The 27097-nt window shown below is 47.5% G+C and overlaps 1 protein-coding gene across 1 annotated transcript in view; it reads right to left on the reverse strand.

Annotated features, from left to right (window-relative positions):
• Nucleotides 1–27097, reverse strand: part of mcf2l2 (MCF.2 cell line derived transforming sequence-like 2) — a gene marked incomplete at its 5' end in the record, with an annotated part of 365863 nt that overhangs the window by 234524 nt on the left and 104242 nt on the right. Inside the window, 11 exon segments of the mRNA XM_084308288.1 lie at nt 2179–2362; nt 2938–3123; nt 3490–3681; nt 5318–5437; nt 5824–5938; nt 14374–14498; nt 15388–15537; nt 19028–19144; nt 21916–22029; nt 24465–24555; nt 26350–26464. Of these exon segments, the coding sequence (XP_084164414.1) occupies nt 2179–2362; nt 2938–3123; nt 3490–3681; nt 5318–5437; nt 5824–5938; nt 14374–14498; nt 15388–15537; nt 19028–19144; nt 21916–22029; nt 24465–24555; nt 26350–26464 (1509 nt within the window).

Below are 27097 nucleotides of genomic sequence, written 5' to 3' on the forward strand. Positions count from 1 at the left end.
ACAAATATTTGGGGCCTCTAGTGACGAGGGGCATAAAAAAAAAAAAAAAAAAGAAGTAAAAAAATTATAATAATTTGGGGCCTCTAGTGACGAGGGGCCTCCAAAAGGCCTCTAGTGACGAGGGGCCTCCAAAAGGCCTCTAGTGACGAGGGGCCTCCAAAAGGCCTCTAGTGACGAGGGGACTCCAAAAGGCCTCTAGTGATGAGGGGCCTCCAAAAGGCCTCTAGTGACGAGGGGCCTCCAAAAGGCCTCTAGTGATGAGGGGCCTCCAAAAGGCCTCTAGTGACGAGGGGCCTCCAAAAGGCCTCTAGTGATGAGGGGCCTCCAAAAGGCCTCTAGTGACGAGGGGCCTCCAAAAGGCCTCTAGTGACGAGGGGCCTCCAAAAGGCCTCTAGTGACGAGGGGCCTCCAAAAGGCCTCTAGTGACGAGGGGCCTCCAAAAGGCCTCTAGTGACGAGGGGCCTCCAATTTTTTTTTAAATTCAAGTAAAAAAAACGGAGAGGGCATACACCTGTATGTAAGACACGAAAATAAAAAACATCAAATCAAATCAAATATATAATATTTTGAAGTGAATGAAATTGAAAGTGAATTGATCCCAACCCTAATAAAATAGTACATTAGCCTGAGAATCAGGCTCTTTCATGAGAGATTTGTTGTTAAAACCATAATTATTACATATTATATTATTATATATTGCTGTCGCTGACATTATGCGCGTGGGAGCTACAGTACTACAGACCAACACACAGGGCCGGCCCTAGCATTTCAGCAGCTCTAGGCGAGATTCTGAAAAGTGCCCCTTGCGTGCGACCACGGCCGCTGAAACAGTCTTAAGCATGGGCGCACTGCAATAAGTACAGTATAGACCACCGCAACACTTCAGTCTTAAGCATGGGCGCACTGCAATAAGTACAGTATAGACCACCCAACACTTCAGTCTTAAGCATGGGCACACTGCAATAAGTACAGTATAGACCACCCAACACTTCAGTCTTAAGCATGGGCACACTGCAATAAGTACAGTATAGACCACCCAACACTTCAGTCTTAAGCATGGGCACACTGCAATAAGTACAGTATAGACCACCGCAACACTTCAGTCTTAAGCATGGGCACACTGCAACAAGTACAGTATAGACCACCGCAACACTTCAGTCTTAAGCATGGGCGCACTGCAATAAGTACAGTATAGACCACCGCAACACTTCAGTCTTAAGCATGGGCACACTGCAATAAGTACAGTATAGACCACTGCAACACTTCAGTCTTAAGCATGGGCGCACTGCAACAAGTACAGTATAGACCACCGCAACACTTCAGTCTTAAGCATGGGCGCACTGCAATAAGTACAAGTCCCTTTTGCAGCACCTACTCCCCATACGCATGTGCAGATTGCCAACAGAGTCTGAACGACGCGAGACAACGCGTGAATGAATGTTGAATGTTCCATCAGAGGGGGGAGCTTTGGTGGCCAGTGTCCTTTCAGCCAAACAGGATAATGGAAAAATGATCCCACTAAATGGCCAGACGCGTCTTATGGCGACATCTACAATTACCTCATTGAGTCTCCAGGTAGACTAATGTTTATATTTAAGTGCAGTGGTCTATAGCCACTCACACTACCACCACAAGCCCCCCCCCACCCTTCTGATGGAACATTCAACATTCATTCGCGCCGCGCGGCTTCAGAATAAGTTGGTAATCTGCGCATGCGTATGGGGAGTAGGTGCTGAAAAAGGGACTTTAGCTTGGCCGATTTAGTTCTGATCCATTTGGAATTGGTCGCGCCGTGTTCAGGAGACTCAGGCGCATAAAAGTCTATTGGATCATGTCTCTAGCGCCCCCCACAGCCGTAGCTGCGACCACTTACATCAGAGGCTCTCGTCCACATTCATTGATATGCTCCCCACGCTATCTCCTCCCTGATTTCAATGTAACGCGGAGAGTGCAGTGGTCTATATTGTATATTTAGTTCAGCGTAAAGCAGGGTTTTTGTGGTCTTTCACTACAGGATCGTACATTGCCATCAGCTGCACCTGTTTAAGTATTGTAACAAAGTAGAATTACTCGAGTACTTTACAGCCCTGCCTGCCGGGAGGCCTGCGAGAGCTCACTGCAACCTTCGTAACCACGGCGACGCCTGAGTATACACTAACATGACAGAGTGTAACTCACGCTGCTGGGGTCCGGCGGTCCTGGGGGTCTTCAGAGAGGGCCGCTTGGGAGACGCCTCGGGCCGCGGGGCCACGGGCTGGACGGGCCGCGGAGGTTTGGCCGACAGCTTCTTCAGGCTGACCTGTCGCTTGTCAAACATCTCATGGACGTCCTGCAGCCTCCTCAACGCCTTCTGCACGCTGGCCTGGGGTCAGAGGTCGTGAGGGGTCAGGAGACAAGGAGAGGTCGTGAGGGGTCAGGAGACAAGGAGAGGTGATGAGGGGTCAGGAGACAAGGAGAGGTGATGAGGGATCAGGAGACAAGGAGAGGTGATGAGGGGTTAGGAGACAAGGAGAGGTCACGAGGGGTCAGGAGACAAGGAGAGGTCGTGAGGGGTTAGGAGACAAGGAGAGGTGATGAGGGGTCAGGAGACAAGGAGAGGTGATGAGGGGTCAGGAGACAAGGAGAGGTGATGAGGGGTCAGGAGACAAGGAGAGGTGATGAGGGGTTAGGAGACAAGGAGAGGTGATGAGGGGTTAGGAGACAAGGAGAGGTGATGAGGGGTCAGGAGACAAGGAGAGGTGATGAGGGGTTAGGAGACAAGGAGAGGTGATGAGGGGTTAGGAGACAAGGAGAGGTGATGAGGGGTTAGGAGACAAGGAGAGGTGATGAGGGGTTAGGAGACAAGGAGAGGTCGTGAGGGGTCAGGAGACAAGGAGAGGTGATGAGGGGTCAGGAGACAAGGAGAGGTGATGAGGGGTTAGGGATCAGAGGTCATACCGTCACGTCCTCTGACAGCTCATGCTGGGTGTGGAGGCTCCTCAGGTTGCTCAGCTGATTCTCCTCAGCCGTCTCCAGGAAGTGCTCGATGTCGGCCAGCGCTGACTCCGCCCCTTCCTGTGACTGACACCTGTCCACGGCCTGTGAGGCCAGCAGGTAGACGCCAGACTCACACCACTGGTTCACCTGCACGAGACGTGTGAGGGGTTAACGGGATACTCTTATATGTTTTTATGAGGGGTTAACGGGATACTCTTATATGTTTTTAACTGAAGACGATTAGCTTGGGGCTAGTAGTGCACTAAGTTTCAATGGAGAAGGCTAGAAATACAACCAGGCCATTTTAGGGAGGCAGGATTAGATAGACCATCCTGTAATTTAGAAGTCACAGGTTCGATCCTCACGATGTCCTTCAGCTAGTTACTCACCATGATGTAGTGACCAGTCCTCAGACTGGTTCACAGATACCAAATCCTTGTTTATCACCCTGTATCTGTATCTTCATTTGTTCATTCATTGACTTAATCCTAGATTCCTTTGTATGATAGTCACCTGGTCGATGCCCCGGTGGATCTGCAGAGACGTGGAGACGACCTCCATCTTCTTCTTGGCCTCGTTGCTGAAGTCGTCACAGATGTGCCGGAGCTCCACGCACTTGGGCCGTATGGAGTCCACGGCGTAGTGGTTACTCTGGATCAGCTGCTCGCCGTGCAGAGCGTGGAGCTGGGCCTTTTCTAGAGCCACCTGGAGACACAAACAACAAGAGTTAGAGCGTGGAGCGGGGCCTTTTCTAGAGACACCTGGAGACACAAACAACAAGGGTTAGAGCGTGGAGCAGGGCCTTTTCTAGAGCCACCTGGAGACACAAACAACAAGGGTTAGAGCGTGGAGCTGGGCCTTTTCTAGAGACACCTGGAGACACAAACAACAAGAGTTAGAGCGTGGAGCTGGGCCTTTTCTAGAGCCACCTGGAGACACAAACAACAAGGGTTAGAGCGTGGAGCGGGGCCTTTTCTAGAGCCACCTGGAGACACAAACAACAAGGGTTAGAGCGTGGAGCTGGGCCTTTTCTAGAGACACCTGGAGACACAAACAACAAGGGTTAGAGCGTGGAGCGGGGCCTTTTCTAGAGACACCTGGAGACACAAACAACAAGGGTTAGAGCGTGGAGCGGGGCCTTTTCTAGAGCCACCTGGAGACACAAACAACAAGGGTTAGAGCGTGGAGCTGGGCCTTTTCTAGAGCCACCTGGAGACACAAACAACAAGGGTTAGAGCGTGGAGCTGGGCCTTTTCTAGAGACACCTGGAGACACAAACAACAAGGGTTAGAGCGTGGAGCAGGGCCTTTTCTAGAGACACCTGGAGACACAAACAACAAGGGTTAGAGCGTGGAGCGGGGCCTTTTCTAGAGACACCTGGAGACACAAACAACAACAAGGGTTAGAGCGTGGAGCGGGGCCTTTTCTAGAGCCACCTGGAGACACAAACAACAAGGGTTAGAGCGTGGAGCGGGGCCTTTTCTAGAGACACCTGGAGACACAAACAACAAGGGTTAGAGCGTGGAGCGGGGCCTTTTCTAGAGCCACCTGGAGACACAAACAACAAGGGTTAGAGCGTGGAGCGGGGCCTTTTCTAGAGACACCTGGAGACACAAACAACAACAAGGGTTAGAGCGTGGAGCGGGGCCTTTTCTAGAGCCACCTGGAGACACAAACAACAAGGGTTAGAGCGTGGAGCGGGGCCTTTTCTAGAGCCACCTGGAGACACAAACAACAAGGGTTAGAGCGTGGAGCGGGGCCTTTTCTAGAGCCACCTGGAGACACAAACAACAACAAGGGTTAGAGCGTGGAGCGGGGCCTTTTCTAGAGACACCTGGAGACACAAACAACAAGGGTTAGAGCGTGGAGCTGGGCCTTTTCTAGAGACACCTGGAGACACAAACAACAACAAGGGTTAGAGCGTGGAGCGGGGCCTTTTCTAGAGACACCTGGAGACACAAACAACAAGGGTTAGAGCGTGGAGCAGGGCCTTTTCTAGAGACACCTGGAGACACAAACAACAAGGGTTAGAGCGTGGAGCGGGGCCTTTTCTAGAGACACCTGGAGACACAAACAACAAGGGTTAGAGCGTGGAGCAGGGCCTTTTCTAGAGCCACCTGGAGACACAAACAACAAGGGTTAGAGCGTGGAGCAGGGCCTTTTCTAGAGACACCTGGAGACACAAACAACAAGGGTTAGATAGATAGATAGATAGATAGAACTGATGTGTGCAATTATACTTTGAGTTTATAGGCTGATATTGTGTGTCTGTGTGTGTGTCTGTGTGTGTTGTGTGTGTGTTGTGTGTGTGTGTGTGTGGGGGGGGGGGGGGGTTAACAACCTGAGCCTTCTCCTCCAAGGCCTTGAGTTCCTTCAGCAGCAGCTCCACACGGGTCACACAATCCCCAATGTCTGATAGGCTGGTCAGGCTGTCCATCAAGCTGTCCAGAGACACTTTCACCTGAACAAGAGAAAAAAAAAGGTAAAGAGAGATAGAGAGAGAGAGAGAGAGAGAGAGAGAGAGAGAGAGAGAGGCGGAAAGAGAGAGAGGGGGGGAGAGAGAGAAGGGGAGAGAGAGTGCGAGAGAGAGAGAGAGAGAGAGAGAGAGAGAGGCGGGGAGAGAGAGAGAGAGGTGGGGAGAGAGAGCGAGGGAGAGAGAGGAGGGGAGAGAGAGCGAGAGGCAGAGAGAGAGAGAGAGAGAGAGAGAGAGAGAGTTTGGCTTTGGCAATGTAAACGTATGTTTCCTGTGTCAATAAAGCCGATTTGAATTGAATTTAATTGAAATTGAGAGAGAGAGACATACATAAACACACACACATACACACACACACACACACAACTACACACCTCTCTATAGTCATGTTCAAAGTGTCGCAGTTGGAGACACTGTTCCAGCTTCAGATGGTGTTTAGACCAGAACTGTTCAAAGGCGTTGTCTGTCTCCTCCAGCTGAGCCATGAGCCTGGAGCACACACACACACACACACACACACACACCACACACACACACACACACACACACACACACACACACAGACACAGACACACGCACACACACACACACACAGACACACACACACACACACACACACACACACACACACAGACACACAGACACACACACACACACACACACACACACACACACACACACACACAACACACACACACACACACACACACACACACACACACACATCCACACAACACACACACACACACACACACACACACACACACACACACACACACACACACATCCACACACACACACACACACACACACACACACACACAAGACAGCAACATCAATGACTGGAAGAAAGGCAGCTGGAATGTAATTGATAAAAGTCTGGGATGAAGATAAACACGTGACATCAATGTTATTTTGACTTTCAAGGAGAAAGTCACATGATTCTGACAAACATTTTCAAAATGTATTGAGGGAGAAATAAGAAATAATAATAATTTCTATTGTTATATTTGCCTAGCAGTGGGGAACAACTGCCACTGAATAAATAAGAAGCTTTTCGTCTTGGGGGGCGGTTAGGTGGTCGAGCGGAGATTGCGTTCGTCACCAGCCCCGGAGCTGTGAGCTTGGTTCGCCTGTTCGAATCCAGCTCACAGCTCCGGGGTTGTCACCAGCTGGCTGGCCGTCTGCACTGATACAATTGGCTGTATCAGAGGGTGGGAGAAGCTGGCGGGGTGGGTCCGGGTCGTTGTAAACAGCGACTCCTACAGTTCGGTCGGGGCGCCTGCTAAGCGCGGATTGGACGTGAGGGGGATAGTGTGGTCCTCCCACACGCTACGCCCTCTCAATGAGAATCCGCGCTGCCAGGTGAAAAGAAGCGGTGATTGGCTGGACGTGTGTCGGAGGAAGCACGTGGTAGCCTCCACTCTCCCAAATGATCTGACTGTGGGGGGTAAAGCGCAGCGACCAGGAAGGGACTGGGAATTGGCATACGACTAACATTGGGATGGGAGAAAAATCGGAGGAAAATGGAGGGGGAAAAAGACCAAAAAAAAAAAAAAATAAGCTTTTCGTCTTTGACATGTAGAGCAGCCACTAGCAGGGGTCTCAAACTCAATTTACCTGGGGGCCGCTGGAGGTAGAGTCTGGGTGAGGCTGGGCCACATCAAATATTCCACAAAAAAAGGGTTCCAAGTATTCAAAAAAAAAGTACAACTGATCCAATCTTCTCACAAACTCACTAAAACCTCACTAACACCAGCAACTGAGCATTCTCAGTGGTGTCAGTGGACTCATCCACAGCTATGGAAATGCACTGTGCATTTTTTTTTTATTCTATCACAAAGCTGTTTAATCAAATCATCACCCAGTATTTCAGTTATTCTGGTTGCTGTGCTATGTGAGGATTGCTTTTGTTTGCTTTCAAACATGGTCTCCATCACTTCAGTCATACATTATTTTATTATGTATGCATCAGAGAATGACTTCTTGTGTTTAGCCAACACCCATGTCACTGAGTGAGGATTTGCTTTTTCTCGTTGTGAATTTGTGACATAGCTTTAACAATAATTCTGCTTGCAGCTTGATATGATGATTTCATTCCATTTATTTTTGTGGTTCTTAGCACTGAATTTGGAGGAAAGGCTGCATCAAAATAACTGTTTTGTTTCGTAGTGGCATTTCAAATTGCCACTCTTCACAAGAGCTACGGTTTCTTGGCATATTAGGCACATTGGTTTGGTGCTAGGAGGATGAACGCATATTTTTCAGTCCATTCAGCATGAGCATGCCATATTTTTCTACTAACTGCCTGCTGGCGAAACTAGGCTACTAGCTACATTTATCTCACGGAGATACTGTAAAACTGGGAATGAGGTTACTAGCTACAGTCAGTGGCGAATCCTCCTGGAAGCCAAGGGAAGCCAGGCTTCCCCATTAAAATATGAATATGAAATATGAAAAATAAAAAATTAATATAATATATATATTTGTTTACAGTCATAATCAAAAATCATAATTTTTCATCTCTGTGTTATAATAATTTTTTTGAATTGTCTCACTCTCTCTACACTGTCAGACTCACTGAGGCAGGCTGGCAGTCACTGTGCTCAGTCAGTCACTGCAGCTCAGGCAGGAGGGGAGGAGGGGGGTGTCTTTCCCTAGCTTCCACCACGTGATTCATCCAAAACCAATTATTAGCCAATAGGATTCGAGCTTAATAAAGCACTTTCCACATGATAACACGGGTCTCTCTGACAGAAAAGTACTCTAGCATCCACATACTGGCATCTAACATGAGTCACGTGACAACGTCTGAACGTCATCCGCTCGCGGGATTGATTGATTGATTGATTGAAAATGTTATTAACAGAGCAGGCACGTTCGAATCCTCTATTAGTGTATCAAACATTTAGCACTTTATTAGCCACTTATTTTTCGCCGGCGGGACATTTACTGAGGACCAGCACAGCACACCACTGTGGATATTATGATTTAACAAATCTATCTGTCCAGGAGGAGCGAGGAGGACCAGTTTATTGGCCAGGTAAGAAGCAGTTTCTAGCTTGGATGCTAAGTTACTAACGTTATCAGGCTAGCTTGGATGCTAACTAACGTAAGCTGGTCATGATGGTTCATGGTGACTAACGTGAGCTGTTTGTGTTATAATGAGACAGCAAATTAATGAATGAATGAAAACTTTATTTAACAGATTGCAGAATGGGTACAATACAGTACGGCTCAATACACAAAATTGTTAAGGGGATGCAGACCAGAGAAAGACGTTTGTCTTGTTTACATCAGGGTCCCCCATTTTCAATTCATATTGACATTTATGACATACACAATATACATGACATTTATGGCATAGGGGGACATATAGGTATTTAGTACTGATACATTTGTGACATATGCGGTATCCAAATATACAGTACTATTACTCATAGATCCTGACAGAGTACATATGATGGGGAGGGGACTGTACATTAGGAGGGGGTGGGTGGGTGGGAGAGAAATATACATCCGGTGGTGAGGAGACTGTACATTTGGGGCCAGGGGCTCGAATACGCAGTCACTTATTCCTCCATAGTAGCCAGGTTAATTTGGACATATGTACCTGTGATGTTTGTTTGGTTTATTTAATTCTTTTTGAGGCGTGCTGTCTTATAAATGCCAAGTAATAGTTGTTTCATAGACCAAGACCACAACAGTCACCTCTCCTAAGCACAATACCTGTTGGTTTTTAGTTCACTCATTGTTCAGGGAAACACATTGTTAATGACATTGACGGATTGTGAATTTTGTGATTGACTCAAATTATATTTATTTGGAAAAATAAATATAGTCACTTTATTTGAAGAGTCAAAACTGTTCTCTTGGCTTTGTTTTGTTCATAGTAGTAACGCCGCCGAGCCATACTGTACATGGTGACTGCTTGGTTTGACTGGCAGTGGCCGCCGAGCCATACTGTACATGGTGACTGCTTGGTTTGACTGGCTGCAGAGCCATACTGTACATGGTGACTGCTTGGTTTGACTGGCTGCAGAGCCATACTGTACATGGTGACTGCTTGGTTTGACTGGCAGTGGCCGCCGAGCCATACTGTACATGGTGACTGCTTGGTTTGACTGGCAGTGGCCGCCGAGCCATACTGTACATGGTGACTGCTTGGTTTGACTGGCTGCAGAGCCATACTGTACATGGTGACTGCTTGGTTTGACTGGCAGTGGCCGCCGAGCCATACTGTACATGGTGACTGCTTGGCTTAAGTATAAAAAATATATATATGAATAACATTTATTTATTTATTTTATAACTTTTTTTTTGGCATCCCCTGTTACTTTACCCACGCGACGCCACTGGCTACAGTACACGCAGATTAGACTACCTGTAGATGCGCTGTCAACTCTCGCTCTGACTCGGCCCCGCTGAAAGAGACAACACTCATTCCGTGAAGACCCGCCCTACTCTGCTCTGATTCGCAGACTGTGGGTGGGGGGGGGGAGAAACGCTGACGGGATGCTGAATGTGATTGGACCAGAGTAGACAGACAGACACAGACAGGCAGAGCACCGCTTGCAGAGGAGACAGCGGAGAATTTCGAGAATGCCTGCCATACGCACTGGATATATTTTCCTTCAACTTGGTATCACTCCGGAATCACGTTTCAACCAAGTCACTAACATAACGTTGCTGTCATGAGCCTGCGCTAATGCGCTATGGTAGCCTACAAGTGATAAAATAAATAAAACATCCAACTCGCACAACGACTCTGCAACAAGTTGGCGCGGGCCGCACTAACACTAAACTTTGATGTCAAGTAGGGGGCCGCAAAATATCATCCAGCGGGCCGCAATTGGCCCGCGGGCCGTGAGTTTGAGGGTTAATTCATTGAACCGCACTCTGAACTCTGAGAGGCGGGAAATCGCTCTCCATTGAACACACTTGGCTGAGGCCCATGATGCAAAACAACCAGAGCACATTGGGCTCAAATATACACTGAGCTGGTGTTAGATGCACTCTTATCCTCTTAGCATGTGCCGTCCCATATATGGGACGTTTTTAGGACGATTTTCCCACCGGCACTTTGGCGACCCCTAGTGGCTCGGTGTGCATATTTTGTATTACAATATATATATCGAATTGAAGGCTTATTTGTTGCCTGTCGATAGCGACAAAATCCGACAAAATCCGTTCAGTGGTTCTCGAGTTACATGCCGGTATTTGAGGCTTGTGCAAAGTACACGGTATTGCGCAAGATACCACTCCCGACTCAGGCTGCAGTAGTTCCGTCAATCTCGAAAACGATTGTAGAGGGTTGTAGCCAAGTGTGTGGCTTTCGAATGATACCCCACCTGGGGATGTATGAATCAGGGATCTGGTGAAAAACTAACGAGCGAAAACAGGAAGAGAAAAACAGCTGAATGAATTGAAGTCTATGAGAAAACTGAGTTTTTCTTATGTACACAGTTTACCAAAATCACTCATAATCACTCATTTCTGAATGGATCTTTAAAATTGATTTAAATTTGGACATGTACTACATAAGACTTCAGGCTATGGATCTCTGTGTTTTTTAAGCCATATCACCTTCTGGGGAAATACTACCTCTGGACTACTAACTACTACAGAAAAACCTGAGTAACAGAAAAACTTGAGTAACACGTTTTTCTACAACTCAAGTTCAGACCTATGTTACTCTATTTCATTAGCACTAAAAGTGAATTATTCTTCTGGAATCAGAAACTTCAGAATGTCATCTTTCAAAAGAGACCAGGCTCATGTTCTATAAGTATAAAGTATGTTGTTTTGGTTTGCAAAAAAAGTATGCAGTCCTCAAAAACGAAAACTAAGATGGCCAGGAGACTCATTGCAGGTTGAGTCAAATATATGCACTGTGATTCAAGGACATTGTAGCAGTGATATGATAGAGACCCCAGGAGGACCATACTGGATACCAGAGGAGGATCACTGTGGTCATTAACTTAAAGGGGAACTATTTTACTATTTCTTTCACTATTTGGGCACTTTTACACAATTCCTGTGAGTTTATGGAACACCTGTAATTATATATTTTTTTTAATTCATTGTTTTGTATTTCTAATCAAGTCTTCAAAAACAGCATTTTTCTACCTCAAGATCTTAAGCCGTTTTGAGCCTGGGCTCCAACCACAATGGTAAACCACTGCGGGACATGATGATTATCATGCAGCGGTGTCTCTCTGACATCACAAATCATCACATTTTCAGATGACTCAGTTCAGTGAGGGTGAATATTGTGAGAGGAGAATTGGAAGAATGCGCCAATATGAGAATTAGAGACATAGATCATATTAATATAAGTCCACATAGCTAGGAAACAATGCTAAACACTGAAAAAGGCCATTTATAAGATAGTTCCCCTTTAACTCCTTACTACAAAACAAACATATTCAGAAACAATCATTAAATGTGATGTTGAGTGTTGAGTAAAATAATAAGTTACTGCATTTTAAGGTGAAATGTGAGTTTTAAATGAATAAAAAAACTCTCAGGAATCACACTGCATGTGTCGGTCTAAGCAGAAAGTGGCAGTCATTCACCAGCGTCTTCAATTATGAAAAGAAAACAGTGATATGACAGCTTCTTGGATACAGACAACTCCCCGTTCAAAGAGATAGGGGTCTGGTCTCGTTACGCTTGTTGTCAAGACGGAGGGTTGAGCGGGCCGACCGCTCTGAGCAGACTGACCCTCCACACTGGCAGCGTGAGAGACACCAGTCAGATGTTCCTCACCTCTCCACTAGAGGCAGCATGAGAGACACCAGTCAGATGTTCCTCACCTCTCCACTAGCAGCAGCAGCATGAGAGACACCAGTCAGATGTTCCTCACCTCTCCACTAGCAGCAGCGTGAGAGACACCAGTCAGATGTTCCTCACCTCTCCACTAGCAGCAGCATGAGAGACACCAGTCAGATGTTCCTCACCTCTCCACTAGCAGCAGCAGCATGAGAGACACCAGTCAGATGTTCCTCACCTCTCCACTAGCAGCAGCATGAGAGACACCAGTCAGATGTTCCTCACCTCTCCACTAGCAGCAGCATGAGAGACACCAGTCAGATGTTCCTCACCTCTCCACTAGCAGCAGCATGAGAGACACCAGTCAGATGTTCCTCACCTCTCCACTAGCAGCAGCAGCATGAGAGACACCAGTCAGATGTTCCTCACCTCTCCACTAGCAGCAGCATGAGAGACACCAGTCAGATGTTCCTCACCTCTCCACTAGCAGCAGCATGAGAGACACCAGTCAGATGTTCCTCACCTCTCCACTAGAGGCAGCATGAGAGACACCAGTCAGATGTTCCTCACCTCTCCACTAGCAGCAGCAGCATGAGAGACACCAGTCAGATGTTCCTCACCTCTCCACTAGCAGCAGCGTGAGAGACACCAGTCAGATGTTCCTCACCTCTCCACTAGCAGCAGCAGCATGAGAGACACCAGTCAGATGTTCCTCACCTCTCCACTAGCAGCAGCAGCATGAGAGACACCAGTCAGATGTTCCTCACCTCTCCACCAGCAGCAGCATGAGAGACACCAGTCAGATGTTCCTCACCTCTCCACTAGCAGCAGCAGCATGAGAGACACCAGTCAGATGTTCCTCACCTCTCCACTAGCAGCAGCAGCATGAGAGACACCAGTCAGATGTTCCTCACCTCTCCACTAGCAGCAGCATGAGAGACACCAGTCAGATGTTCCTCACCTCTCCACTAGCAGCATGAGAGACACCAGTCAGATGTTCCTCACCTCTCCACTAGCAGCAGCATGAGAGACACCAGTCAGATGTTCCTCACCTCTCCACTAGCAGCATGAGAGACACCAGTCAGATGTTCCTCACCTCTCCACTAGCAGCAGCATGAGAGACACCAGTCAGATGTTCCTCACCTCTCCACTAGCAGCAGCATGAGAGACACCAGTCAGATGTTCCTCACCTCTCCACTAGCAGCAGCATGAGAGACACCAGTCAGATGTTCCTCACCTCTCCACTAGCAGCAGCAGCATGAGAGACACCAGTCAGATGTTCCTCACCTCTCCACTAGCAGCAGCATGAGAGACACCAGTCAGATGTTCCTCACCTCTCCACTAGCAGCAGCATGAGAGACACCAGTCAGATGTTCCTCACCTCTCCACTAGCAGCATGAGAGACACCAGTCAGATGTTCCTCACCTCTCCACTAGCAGCAGCAGCATGAGAGACACCAGTCAGATGTTCCTCACCTCTCCACCAGCAGCATGAGAGACACCAGTCAGATGTTCCTCACCTCTCCACTAGCAGCAGCATGAGAGACACCAGTCAGATGTTCCTCACCTCTCCACTAGAGGCAGCATGAGAGACACCAGTCAGATGTTCCTCACCTCTCCACTAGCAGCAGCAGCATGAGAGACACCAGTCAGATGTTCCTCACCTCTCCACTAGCAGCAGCAGCATGAGAGACACCAGTCAGATGTTCCTCACCTCTCCACCAGCAGCAGCATGAGAGACACCAGTCAGATGTTCCTCACCTCTCCACTAGCAGCAGCAGCATGAGAGACACCAGTCAGATGTTCCTCACCTCTCTCCACTAGCAGCAGCATGAGAGACACCAGTCAGATGTTCCTCATCTCTCCACTAGCAGCAGCAGCATGAGAGACACCAGTCAGAAGTTCCTCACCTCTCCACTAGCAGCAGCGTGAGAGACACCAGTCAGATGTTCCTCACCTCTCCACTAGCAGCAGCAGCATGAGAGACACCAGTCAGATGTTCCTCACCTCTCCACTAGAGGCAGCATGAGAGACACCAGTCAGATGTTCCTCATCTCTCCACTAGCAGCAGCAGCATGAGAGACACCAGTCAGAAGTTCCTCACCTCTCCACTAGCAGCAGCATGAGAGACACCAGTCAGATGTTCCTCACCTCTCCACGGTGGTCTGGTTGTCCATCCCGTCAGGGTTCAGCCGGTGGCTGTCTGAGCGCGCCGCCTGCTCCCTGATGCAGCCCAGCAGAGTGGTGCCTTGCTTCATGGCCAGCTTCAGCTCGTCCTGCGGGGGGGGGGGGGGGGGGGGTGGGGGGGGGGCAGAGGACATGTCAGCCTGTGGTGTTGGTCAGTGTGTGTACCTTTAGTGTGTGGTGCTTGTCAGTGTGTGTGTGTGTGTGTACCTTTAGTGTGCGGTGCTTGTCAGTGTGTGTGTGTGTGTACCTTTAGTGTGTGGTGCTTGTCAGTGTGTGTGTACCTTTAGTGTGTGGTGCTTGTTTGTGTGTGTGTACCTTCAGTGTGCGGTGCTTGTCAGTGTGTGTGTGTACCTTCAGTGTGCTGTGCTTGTCAGTGTGTGTGTGTACCTTCAGTGTGCGGTGCTTGTCAGTGTGTGTGTGTACCTTCAGTGTGCGGTGCTTGTCAGTGTGTGTGTGTGTGTGTGTGTGTGTGTGTGTGTGTGTGTGTGTGTGTGTGTGTGTGTGTGTGTGTGTGTGTGTGTGTGTGTGTGTGTACCTTCAGTGTGCGGTGCTTGTCGGTGTGTGTGTGTGTACCTTCAGTGTGCGGTGCTTGTCGGTGTGTGTGTGTGTACCTTCAGTGTGCGGTGCTTGTCGGTGTGTGTGTGTGTGTGTGTGTGTGTGTGTGTACCTTCAGTGTGCGGTGCTTGTCCGTGTGTGTGTGTGTGTGTACCTTCAGTGTGCGGTGCTTGTCAGTGTGTGTGTGTGTGTGTGTGTGTGTGTGTGTGTGTGTGTGTGTGTACCTTCAGTGTGCGGTGCTTGTCAGTGTGTGTGTGTGTGTGTGTGTGTGTGTGTACCTTCAGTGTGCGGTGCTTCTCAGTGTGTGTGTGTGTGTGTGTGTGTGTGTACCTTCAGTGTGTGTGTGTGTCTGTGTGTGTACCTTCAGTGTGCGGTGCTTGTCAGTGTGTGTGTGTGTGTATGTGTGTGTGTGTGTGTGTGTACCTTCAGTGTGCGGTGCTTCTCAGTGTGTGTGCTCAGCAGGTCTTTAGTACTCTGCACGTCGTTAGGAAGCTCTGTCTCTGCCAGGTCCGTTCCAAACGTCTGCAGCATCTGAGCCGTGGTTTTCACCGTCACGGCAAAGTTCTCTATGGCCTGGAGACGGGGACGTACTTTAATCAGGTGTTTCTCTCATCGGTTATAGTAAAGAAAAAGAAAAATAATAACAGTAATGGGATTACAAATATTATTGTGATTAAGTGATTGTCTGTTGTTGAAGTGAAAAGGACATTTGGATTGTGAGATCGACGCCTACATCGTTCTCATCATGAAGTAATGGCTGCAGACAACGAGTCTGTAAACTGGATTTATCTTCAGTGGTTCTCAAATGTTGGGCCTTAGACCTTTTCTTTCCTGTTTCCTGAAAATGCGTCTCCGTCACTGACTCTGAGCAGCGTGCCACACACACACACACACACACACACACACACACACACACACACACACACACACACACACACACACACACACACACACACACACACACCAAACATTCATCATTAGACTGAGATCAGAGTGGAGACTGGATCAGACTCGACTGAGAACTGCAACCCCCCCCCCCCCCCCCCCCCCATCATTCATTTCATATTATCATATACCTTCAGACATATCTTTATTAATCTTATCATACATACATACATATATACATTCATACATACATTTATTTATTGGGTTATATTTATGTATTTATTTATTTATTTATTGGGTTGTTGTGGGATTATTGGTGTTGTTTGGTATAATGTGTGTCGGAAACGGCTAATTAATTGATGTGTAGCACGTGTTTAGTCTTAATTAATTATGCGTGGCACCTGTGGAGGGGGAGGAGTCCAGGTGTCCATGAGGGCTGCGTGCCCAAGGAAGTGGGTTCTTCCCTGCTCTGTTACAGTGAAGGTAACTTAGGGAAGAGTTTTGTTTGTCTGTTTATCAAATGAAGTTATTGTGGAATTCATTTGATATTCTAGGTAGTATAGTCAGGGTTCCCAAACTTTTCAGGCCGGGACCCAGAAAATAAGGCGTCAGAGAGCCGCGGCCCAATGCACATCGTCTGGCTTTTTCTTCTTTTTTTTTTGCCAGGCGACCGATTTTTTAAGCCAAATATCACTTCAATCCTATTAAGTTAGTTCAAGTTAGTTATTCATTTATATGTGCTATTTATGAGAGGGCTAACTTGTTGCAAAATAATAATGACAATAATAATAATAATAATAATAATAATAATAATAATAATAATAATAATAATAATAATAATAATAATAATAATAATAATAATAATAATAATAATAATAATAATAATAATAATAATAATAATAATAATAATAATAATAATAATAATAATAGCCTCATTAAAATACTATTGTTGCTTCGGTTGTTTTCAGCGTTTTATGTGCATAATCTGTTATTTAGTTTGAAATGTTCGTTGAAATAAGTAGATTTTTCGTTTTTGTTTATTTATTAAGTTAATATAAAACCATATAGTCACATTTTAGAATACAATAGAATAGAATTTTAGAATACAACTAGAAACACTGTCCTGGCCGCGTGAATATTAAAGGCAACCAACTTGTGTTCGGCTTTTCTCTGATTGGCCGCGCCCCCCCCGCCCCCACGCGCAGGCAAGCGCAGACGTCCCACGTCCCAAATGAAATCCAAAGAGCAAGTGCGGCAGCGCGGCAGCGCGGGCAACCAACTTGTGTAGTGTTGGGCTGCTGTTCCAACGCACTTGTGTTGGGCTGCGGTAGCAGTGGAGCGCTGCTGACTGATTATTATGTTTCGCGTTTTTAACAACCAAAGTTAGATTCACTCGTCACTGTACATGTATAAACAAAGCCCATACAGTTATGAAATAATAAACACTGACTATCTGACTATTACTAATAAACACTGTGTTAGGACTATAAACACTGTTAGGACTATCTGACTCTTAATAATAAACACTGTTACAGACTAGTGTTAGGACTATCTCGATTCACGCGTCACTACTGTAACTAGAAACTCTGGGTGTCACTGTACATCAGTAACGTTATTTCGCGTTTTTAACGTCAGCGGGGCGATGCGGTGGTTAGTCCCCGGCTTCCGTGCACCGCCGCCGGCTCTAATCGGTCCAGCTCCAGCAGCAGTGACCGTGCTCCGTTGTAGAACGAAGCCCTTCAATGACAGAGCTCTCATATTTTGCGAATGCATAAACTATATCTTAAATTGTGGCTATGTGTCTAATATGGCTGTCGCTTATCAATGACTTCGCGACAGCCATATTAGACACATAGCCATAATTTAAGATATAGTTTATGCATTCGCAAATATGAGAGCTCTGTCATCGAAGTGGGTGGTGGCAGCTTACTAACAGTAGCGATTTTTATTGTTTTGTCATGACCAAACATAATCCCAACATAGATAGGAGGTGTACTGTATGTCAAATGTCGGTCATGTGGTGGAAGTGTTTAGTACAGTCACACAACAGAACACCGCTGTAGAGTACAGTCACACAACAGAACACCGCTGGTTCGACCAGCGCTTTTGCCGCGTCTCTCTTTGCGCGAGGGCGTGTGCTAGTGGATTGATTGATTGGCCGTGTGGCCAATCAGAGAAACGCTGAACGAAAAGCTGAACACAAGTTGGTTGCCTTTAATATTCACGCGTCCTGGCCTGCTTCTACGTTCAGTGGCATGAAAAAATAAAAATAAAATGTTTTTTTTGGATTTTTTATTTTTTTTTAATCATCTCGCGGCCCTCCCGTGGCTGCTCGCGGCCCACCTTTGGGTCGCGACCCCAACTTTGGGAACCACTGGATAGTGTATTTCGATTGTCACTTTTTGTAAACTAATGTCACCTCTGCACCGTGGGAGGCGGGCAAATAAAATAATACCAAGATAATTTTTTGCCATCATTTGTGGGAGTCGGCACCCACAGCACACACACACACACAAACACACTGTGGCAGAGCGGCTGGCGTGGTAATAGACGGCCGCTATGTGTCGGCCAAGGTACTGGGGCATATGCCCATATTAGGAGATCCAAGGAGACGCCAGGCAGAGCGGAGTGCACCTGCGCCAGACACGCCCCCGAGACAGGTGAGCGCAATCACCTGTCAATCAAGCAGCATAGAAAATGGAAACAGAGATACAGAATCATTGGAGTAGCTGATGAGGCGAAACCTGTACGGTAAAAAGAGAGGACGTGAGTGAGAGAAGAGGAGGAGGAAGATTGTTGTCTGTGTGACCCCACGCTGTGTTTATCTGCTTTCAGAAGGAGGACCCTGCTGTGTGCTTTAACCCCCGATAATATCGACCCCTGCTTTCTGACGTCTCTTCTCCTGGATCAGCCCCCGCCCGTATGAGAACCACTCTCTGTGGACCGAACCCCCGCTAACGGACCAAGACCATCCTCTATTATTACAGACTGGCTGACGATCACACTAACCTCTCGTTTCCCCCTAAACAGCAAAAGGCCTACAATTGCTGTTAAACGTGCTTCTACTTTGTGCCGTGTGTGTTTTGTTAATTCCAATCTGGTGACAGCTCATAACACCCCCCCGAGTGTGTCACAACACGCAAACACACACACAGACACAAGGTGGCAGTCTACTCACAGTTCTGTGGTGAATCCATTGACTGTGACAGTACTCCAGATTACCGCCCAGCTCACAGGTCAGCTGGCCTTTATCGACATAACTGTGTAGGTCTGACAACGAGTTCAGCATCACAATCTGCAACAAACATGAGAACACAACAGTGATAACGTGAGAACACGACAGTGATAACGTGAGAACACAACAGAGATAACATAAGGAAGCATGAAGAACACAACAGAGATACAGTAACATAAGGAAGCATGAAAATCTGCCAAACTCCACACTGAAATACTTTTGGGAGAGACTTGTCTATGAGAAGGAAATATGCAGCTGATGGCATCGTCTACTGTACACGACTGGCAAGTATTTCATACCACTTTATGTAATATCCCTTTAACACATTCACGGCCAGGGGTCGCTGTTTACCTTCTGTATAGAACGCCAGGGCTGTAAGTCAATGGGGCGCTTTGTTCACTTGCGAGTGCTTAAAATATATCTTATATTATAGCTATGGGTCTAATAACACCGTCAATTGTCAGTGAGTTGCTTCCAGTCAACATGCACGAAACAGATTGTTTTTTCATCCGTACATTTCCGTTTTATACCGTTTTGAATATGAGTATAGTTTTTGGTGATTCTTAGTAATCCCAGGAAAATATGCGATAATAGCGTTTTTTGTGGAATCCACTAAACACATTGTCATTTTTCACCTGATTATCTAATCATCCTGAAATCAACGCTAGATTATCATTATTATCCTTCCTCATGCAAGAATGAAAAGGGCCCCATAGACAAGACCTTGCTCCCTGGAAAGTTTAAACTGTGGTGCCTGCAGTTTGGATCGCTCCCCCGCCTGATGTGGCCTCTAACGGTCTACGAGATCCCCATGACCAAAGTCGAGAAGCTGGAGAGGACAGTCAGTTCATACATCAAGAAGTGGCTTGGCCTCCCGCGTTGCCTCAGCAACATCGGCTTGTATGGACACGGGGCCCTGGAATTGCCTGTCTCTAGCCTCATAGAGGAGTTTAAATGCACCAAAGTGAGGCTGAACATGACCCTGACCGAGTCTCAAGATGAAGTGATCCGAGTGGCTGCTCCCAGACTGGCAACTGGGAGGAAATGGATCCCATTTCCGTACAGGCCGTACAGCAAGCAAAATCTGCTCTCAGGCATGGAGACATTGTAGGACAGGTGCAGCATGGAAGAGGTGGGTTTGGACTTGGGACAAGTCGACCCACATGGCACAAGGCAACATCAACCCAGAGGAGAAAGCTGGTGATGGCTCGGGTTCGGCAACAAGAGGAGGCAGACGGATGCGCAAAGGCAGTCTCACAGTCCAAACAGGGCCAGTGGACTAGCTGGGAAAACCTGGAGCATCGTACGCTCACATGGAAGGATCTTTGGGAAATGGAAGGAAGCCAAATCAGCTTCATCATCAGAGCCACCTATGATGTTCTCCCCACGCCCAAGAACCTAAACCAGTGGTTTGGACAAGATCCTTCTTGTGCGCTTTGCCAAACCCCCGCAACACTGAGGCACATCCTCACCGGCTGCAAAACCAGTTTGTCCCAAGGGGCGCCACACCTGGAGACACAACCAGGTCCTAAGACAACTGGCGATCACCCTGGAAGGAAGGAGAACTACCAACAATGCCCTCCCTCGCCCAATGCCTAGACACTCAAACACCACCTCCTTTGTAAGAGCAGGACGGCTCCCAGCAAAGCCATCTGCAAGAGTAGAAGCAACCCTCCTGGACACTGCCCGGGACTGGAGAGTGGAGGCAACCCTCCTGGACACTGCCCGGGACTGGAGAGTGGAGGCAACCCTCCTGGACACTGCCCGGGACTGGAGAGTGGAGGCAACCCTCCTGGACACTGCCCGGGACTGGAGAGTGGAGGCAACCCTCCTGGACACTGCCCGGGACTGGAGAGTGGAGGCAACCCTCCTGGACACTGCCCGGGACTGGAGAGTGGAGGCAACCCTCCTGGACACTGCCCGGGACTGGAGCATGCAGGTTGACTTAGACCAGAAACTCATCTTTCCACCTGAAATCAGTACAACTAACCTCAGGCCGGACCTGGTCTTGTGGTCAACCTCTCAGAAGTTGGTGTTCATTGTGGAACTAACTGTACCATGGGAGGCTGCAGATGGTGAAGCATATGAACGTAAACGACTGAAGTACACCGACATAGCAGCCGAGGCAGAACAACGCAGCTGGCGTGCCCAGGTGCTTCCGGTTGAGGTCGGGTGTAGAGGTTTTGTTGCCATGTCCACAACCAAGCTTCTCAAGGGGATGGGAGTGCGAGGACAGGCGTTCCGACAAGCTGTCAAATCACTGTCAGAGGCTGCCGAACGAAGCAGCAGATGGCTATGGATTAAGAGAAAGGACCCCAACTGGGCTGCAAAATGACCATTGAGGGGTAAAAGCAGAGGGGGGCACACCTGGGACGCCAGGTGTTGCCGTTGAGCCCTTCGGAGGTGTCGTGGGCCTGTCAACGAAACACCAATGAAGGAGGGTGCCCACCTGAAGACCCCAGTGAAGCTTTTACCACTACCCCATTCACTACCAAGTGCTGATTATCTAAGGGATTGTACTATCTAGTCCTATAAGCTCAACTAATATTATATATATATAGTTGGTAGTTATTATATATTATATATATAGTTGGTAGTTATTATATATTATATATATATAGTTGGTAGTTATTATATATTATATATATGGTTGGTAGTTATTATATATGATATATACAGTTGGTAGTTATTATATATTATATATATATAGTTGGTAGTTATTATATATTATATATATAGTTGGTAGTTATTATATATTATATATATGGTTGGTAGTTATTATATATGATATATATAGTAGTTAAATATGGACGCATGCTGCTTACCGGTACCTTCATTTTAAAGTCGTCTCTGTGAAGCTTGATACCGATGTCAGCGACGGCGCGATGGAAGAACCGGGATGGCCTCAGAACCAGAACCAGCTGCAGGTGACCTGGGAAGGCCCCCTAGTGGCCACACACACACACACACACACACACACACACACACACACACACACACACACACACACACACACACACAAGTAAAAATATTGCACATGAACATCAATAATAAACCAAATATATAAAATATTAAAACCAATAATAAAATACAATAAATTTAGCATGGAATAATAAAATAAGATGACTAAAACAAGATGACTATATACAGTTCTAAAAAGTGTGCAGTGCAATACAATACATTTAGCATAGAATAAAATAAGATGACTAAAATAAAGGTTACTATATACAGTTCTAAAAAGTGTGCATTGCCGATCAGGATGTAGATATTATACTATGAAATTGAATAACAAAAGTAAAAGTATGTGGTGTGATGTGCAATGAGCAATGTGCACATTTGAGCAGTGTGTAAATACAGTTATTTATCATCAGCAGCAGTGTTCTCAAGTGTAGTCCAGGGACCGCGTCAGCTGGAACAGTCCGTGGTTGGGGTGTAAATCTGTGAATCTATGAATCTGTGAATCTATGAATCTGTGAATCTATGAATCTATGAATCTCACATACATAGCCTACCACCCTTTTGCAGGCACAGCATGGAAAGAATACAGTAGATTATCATTGTCCAATGCATTAAAGGGATAGTTGATGCAGTGGTATGAAATACGTATAATTATAGCGAATAATGTAATCGATGCATAGCCATGGCATTAACCGAAGAAGCAGCTTTCTTTATTGTAAATAATTTATTGAGCAAGTTTGTATTTCTGGTTTGTCCTGTCAGTATTTCGCTACCCATGCATTTCAATAAGAATGCAGTGCTATAATCACCTGAAAGCTAATCCAGTTAGTATCTGGTTACATGTTGTTTACCCAGATCAGTCAGTAGTTCATCTATGCAGATGTAGCTAATTTAGTTGATCAGTAAAGCCTTTGATATTATAAACCAAGAGTATAGTTCGGGAGAAGGCCTTTTTACACAGTACCTGCAATTATATTTATTAAAACTTGCTTTTTGCACAAAGAGTAGGCTATATTTCTGTAGACATGTTAATCCTAGTGTCTATTACATCCTCTCTATATCCTCTTTTGGGGCACAAGGGCAAATACTTACAAGGCTATTGTGGACAAAGTCTTTATTTTCCTTTGGAACTACATTTATGTAATTTATTCTTTAAAAACTGAAAGACGTATCTTTTTGCATTAAAATAATCACTTTCATGAGATGGCCTCTAGAGGGCGTCTTTGGCTACGAGATGGTTTCTCACCTAACAGGCTAAATGCTATACACTGACTCCAGCACACAAAATAGTCCCACTCTCTGGTCTGGCGGACGCGGAGCTAATGATGCTAATGATGGAGCATCGCCGTCGGTTGTGTGATAGTAAAGGGCTAACCTTCTGTCGTGTGGCAGTGAAAGGGTTAACCTTCTGTTGTGTGGCAGTGAAAGGGTTAATCGCTTTAAAAAAAAGTGCATTTGGCCAGGCCGTCTTTTCTTAGAGCATCCCACCAATGGAACTCAATACCTCAAACAAAGAGTCCACACTCCACATCATATCACTCATTCAAGTGCAGGGTTAAGGAATGGCTCATTGAAAGCCAGAATTGTCAACACTGTGTGTGTGTGTGTGTGTGTGTGTGTGTGTGTGTGTGTGTGTGTGTGTGTGTGTGTGTGTGTGTGTGTGTGTGTGTGTGTGTGTGTGTGTGTGTGTGTGTGTGTGTGTGTGTCTGTGTGTGTGAGTGTGTGTGTGTGTGTGTGTGTGTGTGTGTGTGTCTGTGTGTGTGAGTGTGAGTGTGTGTGTGTGTGTGTGTGTGTGTGTGTCGTTTGTCTATGCCTGGCTCTTCTAATAGGTGTGCTCAGTCCTTTTGTCCATGACTGTATTGTGACCTGTATCTCTGTGTTTTTATTCTAATGTTATTTATCTCGCTTAAATTATTCTGTTTGTATTGAGACAGGTCAAAGGTTAAACCAGTGGGTACAGGTCAAAGGTTAAACCTGCTGAAAGCCCTTGGTGTGTAGACGTCTGTTTAAAGTGCCTTGGTGCCTTATATGTAAAGTCCATCTATCTGTATGGTCACGTCCCCCCATGGAGCTGGTAGAGGGGTACTGGTGTTGTGTAGGGCCTAATTGTGTCCACTAGGGGGCAGTGTTGTAACGTGGAATGGAACCCCTAACCCTGGCAGTGTTAGTGCCTTGCTCTACCCATTGAACTACACAGGGAATGGAACCCCTAACTCTGGCAGTGTGAGTGCCTTGCTCTACCCATTGAGCTACACAGGGAATGGAACCCCTAACCCTGGCAGTGTGAGTGCCTTGCTCTACCCATTGAGCTACACAGGGAATGGAACCCCTAACCCTGCAGTGTGAGTGCCTTGCTCTACGCATTGAGCTACACAGGGAATGGAACCACTAACCCTGTGTGACACTGTGTGGTAGTACTCACTGCTATCCTGCTGAGGGAGTTCTTCACTGAGCTCCATTTATCCTTCCGCCGGTCGATGATGATGATGAAGCCGATACTGGCAGCTTCCAGACTGAAGAGTGGCGAGGGGGGGGGGGGAGGGGGAGAGAGAGGAGAGAGGGGGGGAGAGAGAGGGGGGGAGAGATGGGGGGGAGAGAGGGGGGAGAGAGAGGGGGAGAGAGGGGGAGAGAGAGAGGGGGGAGAGAGATGGGGGGAGAGAGGGGGGGAGAGAGGGGGGGGAGAGAGATGGGGGGGAGAGAGAGGGGGGAGAGTGGGGGAGAGAGACAGGGGGGGAGAGAGAGGGGGGAGGGGAGAGAGACAGAGAGGAGACAGAGAGAGAGGAGACAGAGAGGAGAGAGAGAGAGAGAGGAGACAGAGAGGAGACAGAGAGGAGACAGAGAGAGAGAGGAGACAGAGAGGAGAGAGAGAGGAGACAGAGAGGAGAGAGAGAGAGGAGACAGAGAGGAGAGAGAGAGAGAGGAGACAGAGAGGAGAGAGAGAGGAGACAGAGAGAGAGAGGAGACAGAGAGAGAGAGAGAGAGAGAGAGAGGAGACAGAGAGACAGAAACAGAGAGGAGAGAGAGAGGAGACAGAGAGAGAGAGGAGACAGAGAGGAGAGAGAGAGGAGACAGAGAGAGAGACAGAGACAGAGAGGAGACAGTGAGAGAGAGGAGACAGAGAGAGAGAGAGGAGACAGAGAGAGAGGAGACAGTGAGAGAGAGGAGACAGAGAGAGAGAGAGGAGACAGAGAGAGAGGAGACAGAGAGACAGAGAGACAGAGAGGAGACAGGGAGGAGACAGAGAGGAGACAGAGAGGAGACAGAGAGGAGACAGAGAGACGGAGACAGAGAGGAGACAGAGAGGAGACAGAGAGGAGACAGAGAGACGGAGACAGAGAGAGAGACAGAGAGACAGAGAGGAGACAGGGAGGAGACAGAGAGGAGACAGGGAGGAGACAGAGAGGAGACAGAGAGGAGACAGAGAGGAGACAGAGAGACGGAGACAGAGAGAGAGACAGAGAGGAGACAGGGAGGAGACAGAGCAAGTATCACTTTTAAAGCAACTCTCCATGTGTTTCACACAGTGGTGTCATCTTCCCTGACACTGCAACCTCTTTCAAGCATTCCCTCAATTCCTTCCATAAAACAGACACAAAAAGAGACCAAACTGATGCATTTCTACTGAATGTCATGTATTAGGGTAAATCTATGTGCAGTGCCTGAATGTGAGGGTCGTTCACGAGGTCTTCCCGGGGGACAGTGTTGAATAGCAGTGTTGTTGTACAGTGTTGAATTACAAGCATCTTCATCAGAACCACAATATTCTATTATATTAACTGGAAGTGTGTGTGTGTGTGCATGTGTGTGTGCATGCGTGTGTGTGTGTGTGTGTGTGTGTGTGTGTGTGTGTGTGTGTGTGTGTGTGTGTGTGTGTGTGTGTGTGTGTGTGTGTGTGTGTGTGTGTGTACCTGGGGATGCTGGTCAGCTAGGTGTGTGTGTGTGTGTACCTGGGGATGCTGGTCAGCTAGGTGTGTGTGTGTGTGTACCTGGGGATGCTGGTCAGGTAGGTGTGTGTGTGTGTGTACCTGGGGATGCTGGTCAGCTAGGTGTGTGTGTGTGTGTACCTGGGGATGCTGGTCAGGTAGGTGTGTGTGTGTGTGTACCTGGGGATGCTGGTCAGCTAGGTGTGTGTGTGTGTGTACCTGGGGATGTTGGTCAGGTCGGTGTGTGCGTGTGTGTGTGTACCTGGGGATGCTGGTCAGCTAGGTGTGTGTGTGTGTGTACCTGGGGATGCTGGTCAGGTAGGTGTGTGTGTGTGTGTGTGTGTGTGTGTGTGTGTGTGTGTGTGTGTGTGTGTGTGTGTGTACCTGGGGATGCTGGTCAGGTAGGTGACCACGTTCAGGAAGTCGTCCTCAGGAAGGTCGTTGAAGCCTGAGAACTCTGGGAAGGTGATGACCGGAGCCCCGTCCCTGCCTCGCCCTCCTGCAGCACAACACAGAGAGTCAGATGTAAATATCTGTCCATTGCCATTCGTTCGATTGGTGAAATGTTCCGGGGGCTCTGCTAATAGCCAGCTGTTCACTAGCCGTAACAAATCATGTTGTTGTTCTCTGGGGGACAAGTTCCCGTCAAATGCCCAATCATGATACCGCTGGGGTCGAGTGAGAAATGTAATTCCCGAACGACGCAGAAATTCTTTTTTCAGAAACTCGTAGGTTTTATCCGCCAGCGGGGCGGTGTCACGATACGCCGTCTGGGCTAGCCCGGAATCCCCGGATAAGAATGGTGCCAACAAACTAACCCACTGTTCTGCCCGCCAGTTCTCTCTTTCAGCGGTGCGTTCAAACGCCAACAAATATCTCAATGTCGTCCTTGCTATTCAGTTTGACCAGAAAACGTCCGGCGTTAATGTTGTTCATCTGCCTCTCCTCTCTGTGGTTCTCTGCGCGGTGGAATGAATCAAGCGCTTCCTGTCTCCATTTCTCCGCAGTTTCCAGAGTTTCACTCAGAATCGCGTCATGGCGTGCCTGAGCGGCTTGCATCGCTTCCTCGTGATGTTTCTGGTGCCCCCGTTGCTGTGCCTCGCTGTACGGAGCCCACTCCTGGAACAATGCC

The sequence above is a fragment of the Notolepis coatsorum genome (genome assembly GCF_963971535.1).
Source record: "Notolepis coatsorum genome assembly, chromosome: 2".
NCBI lineage: Eukaryota > Metazoa > Chordata > Actinopteri > Aulopiformes > Paralepididae > Notolepis > Notolepis coatsorum.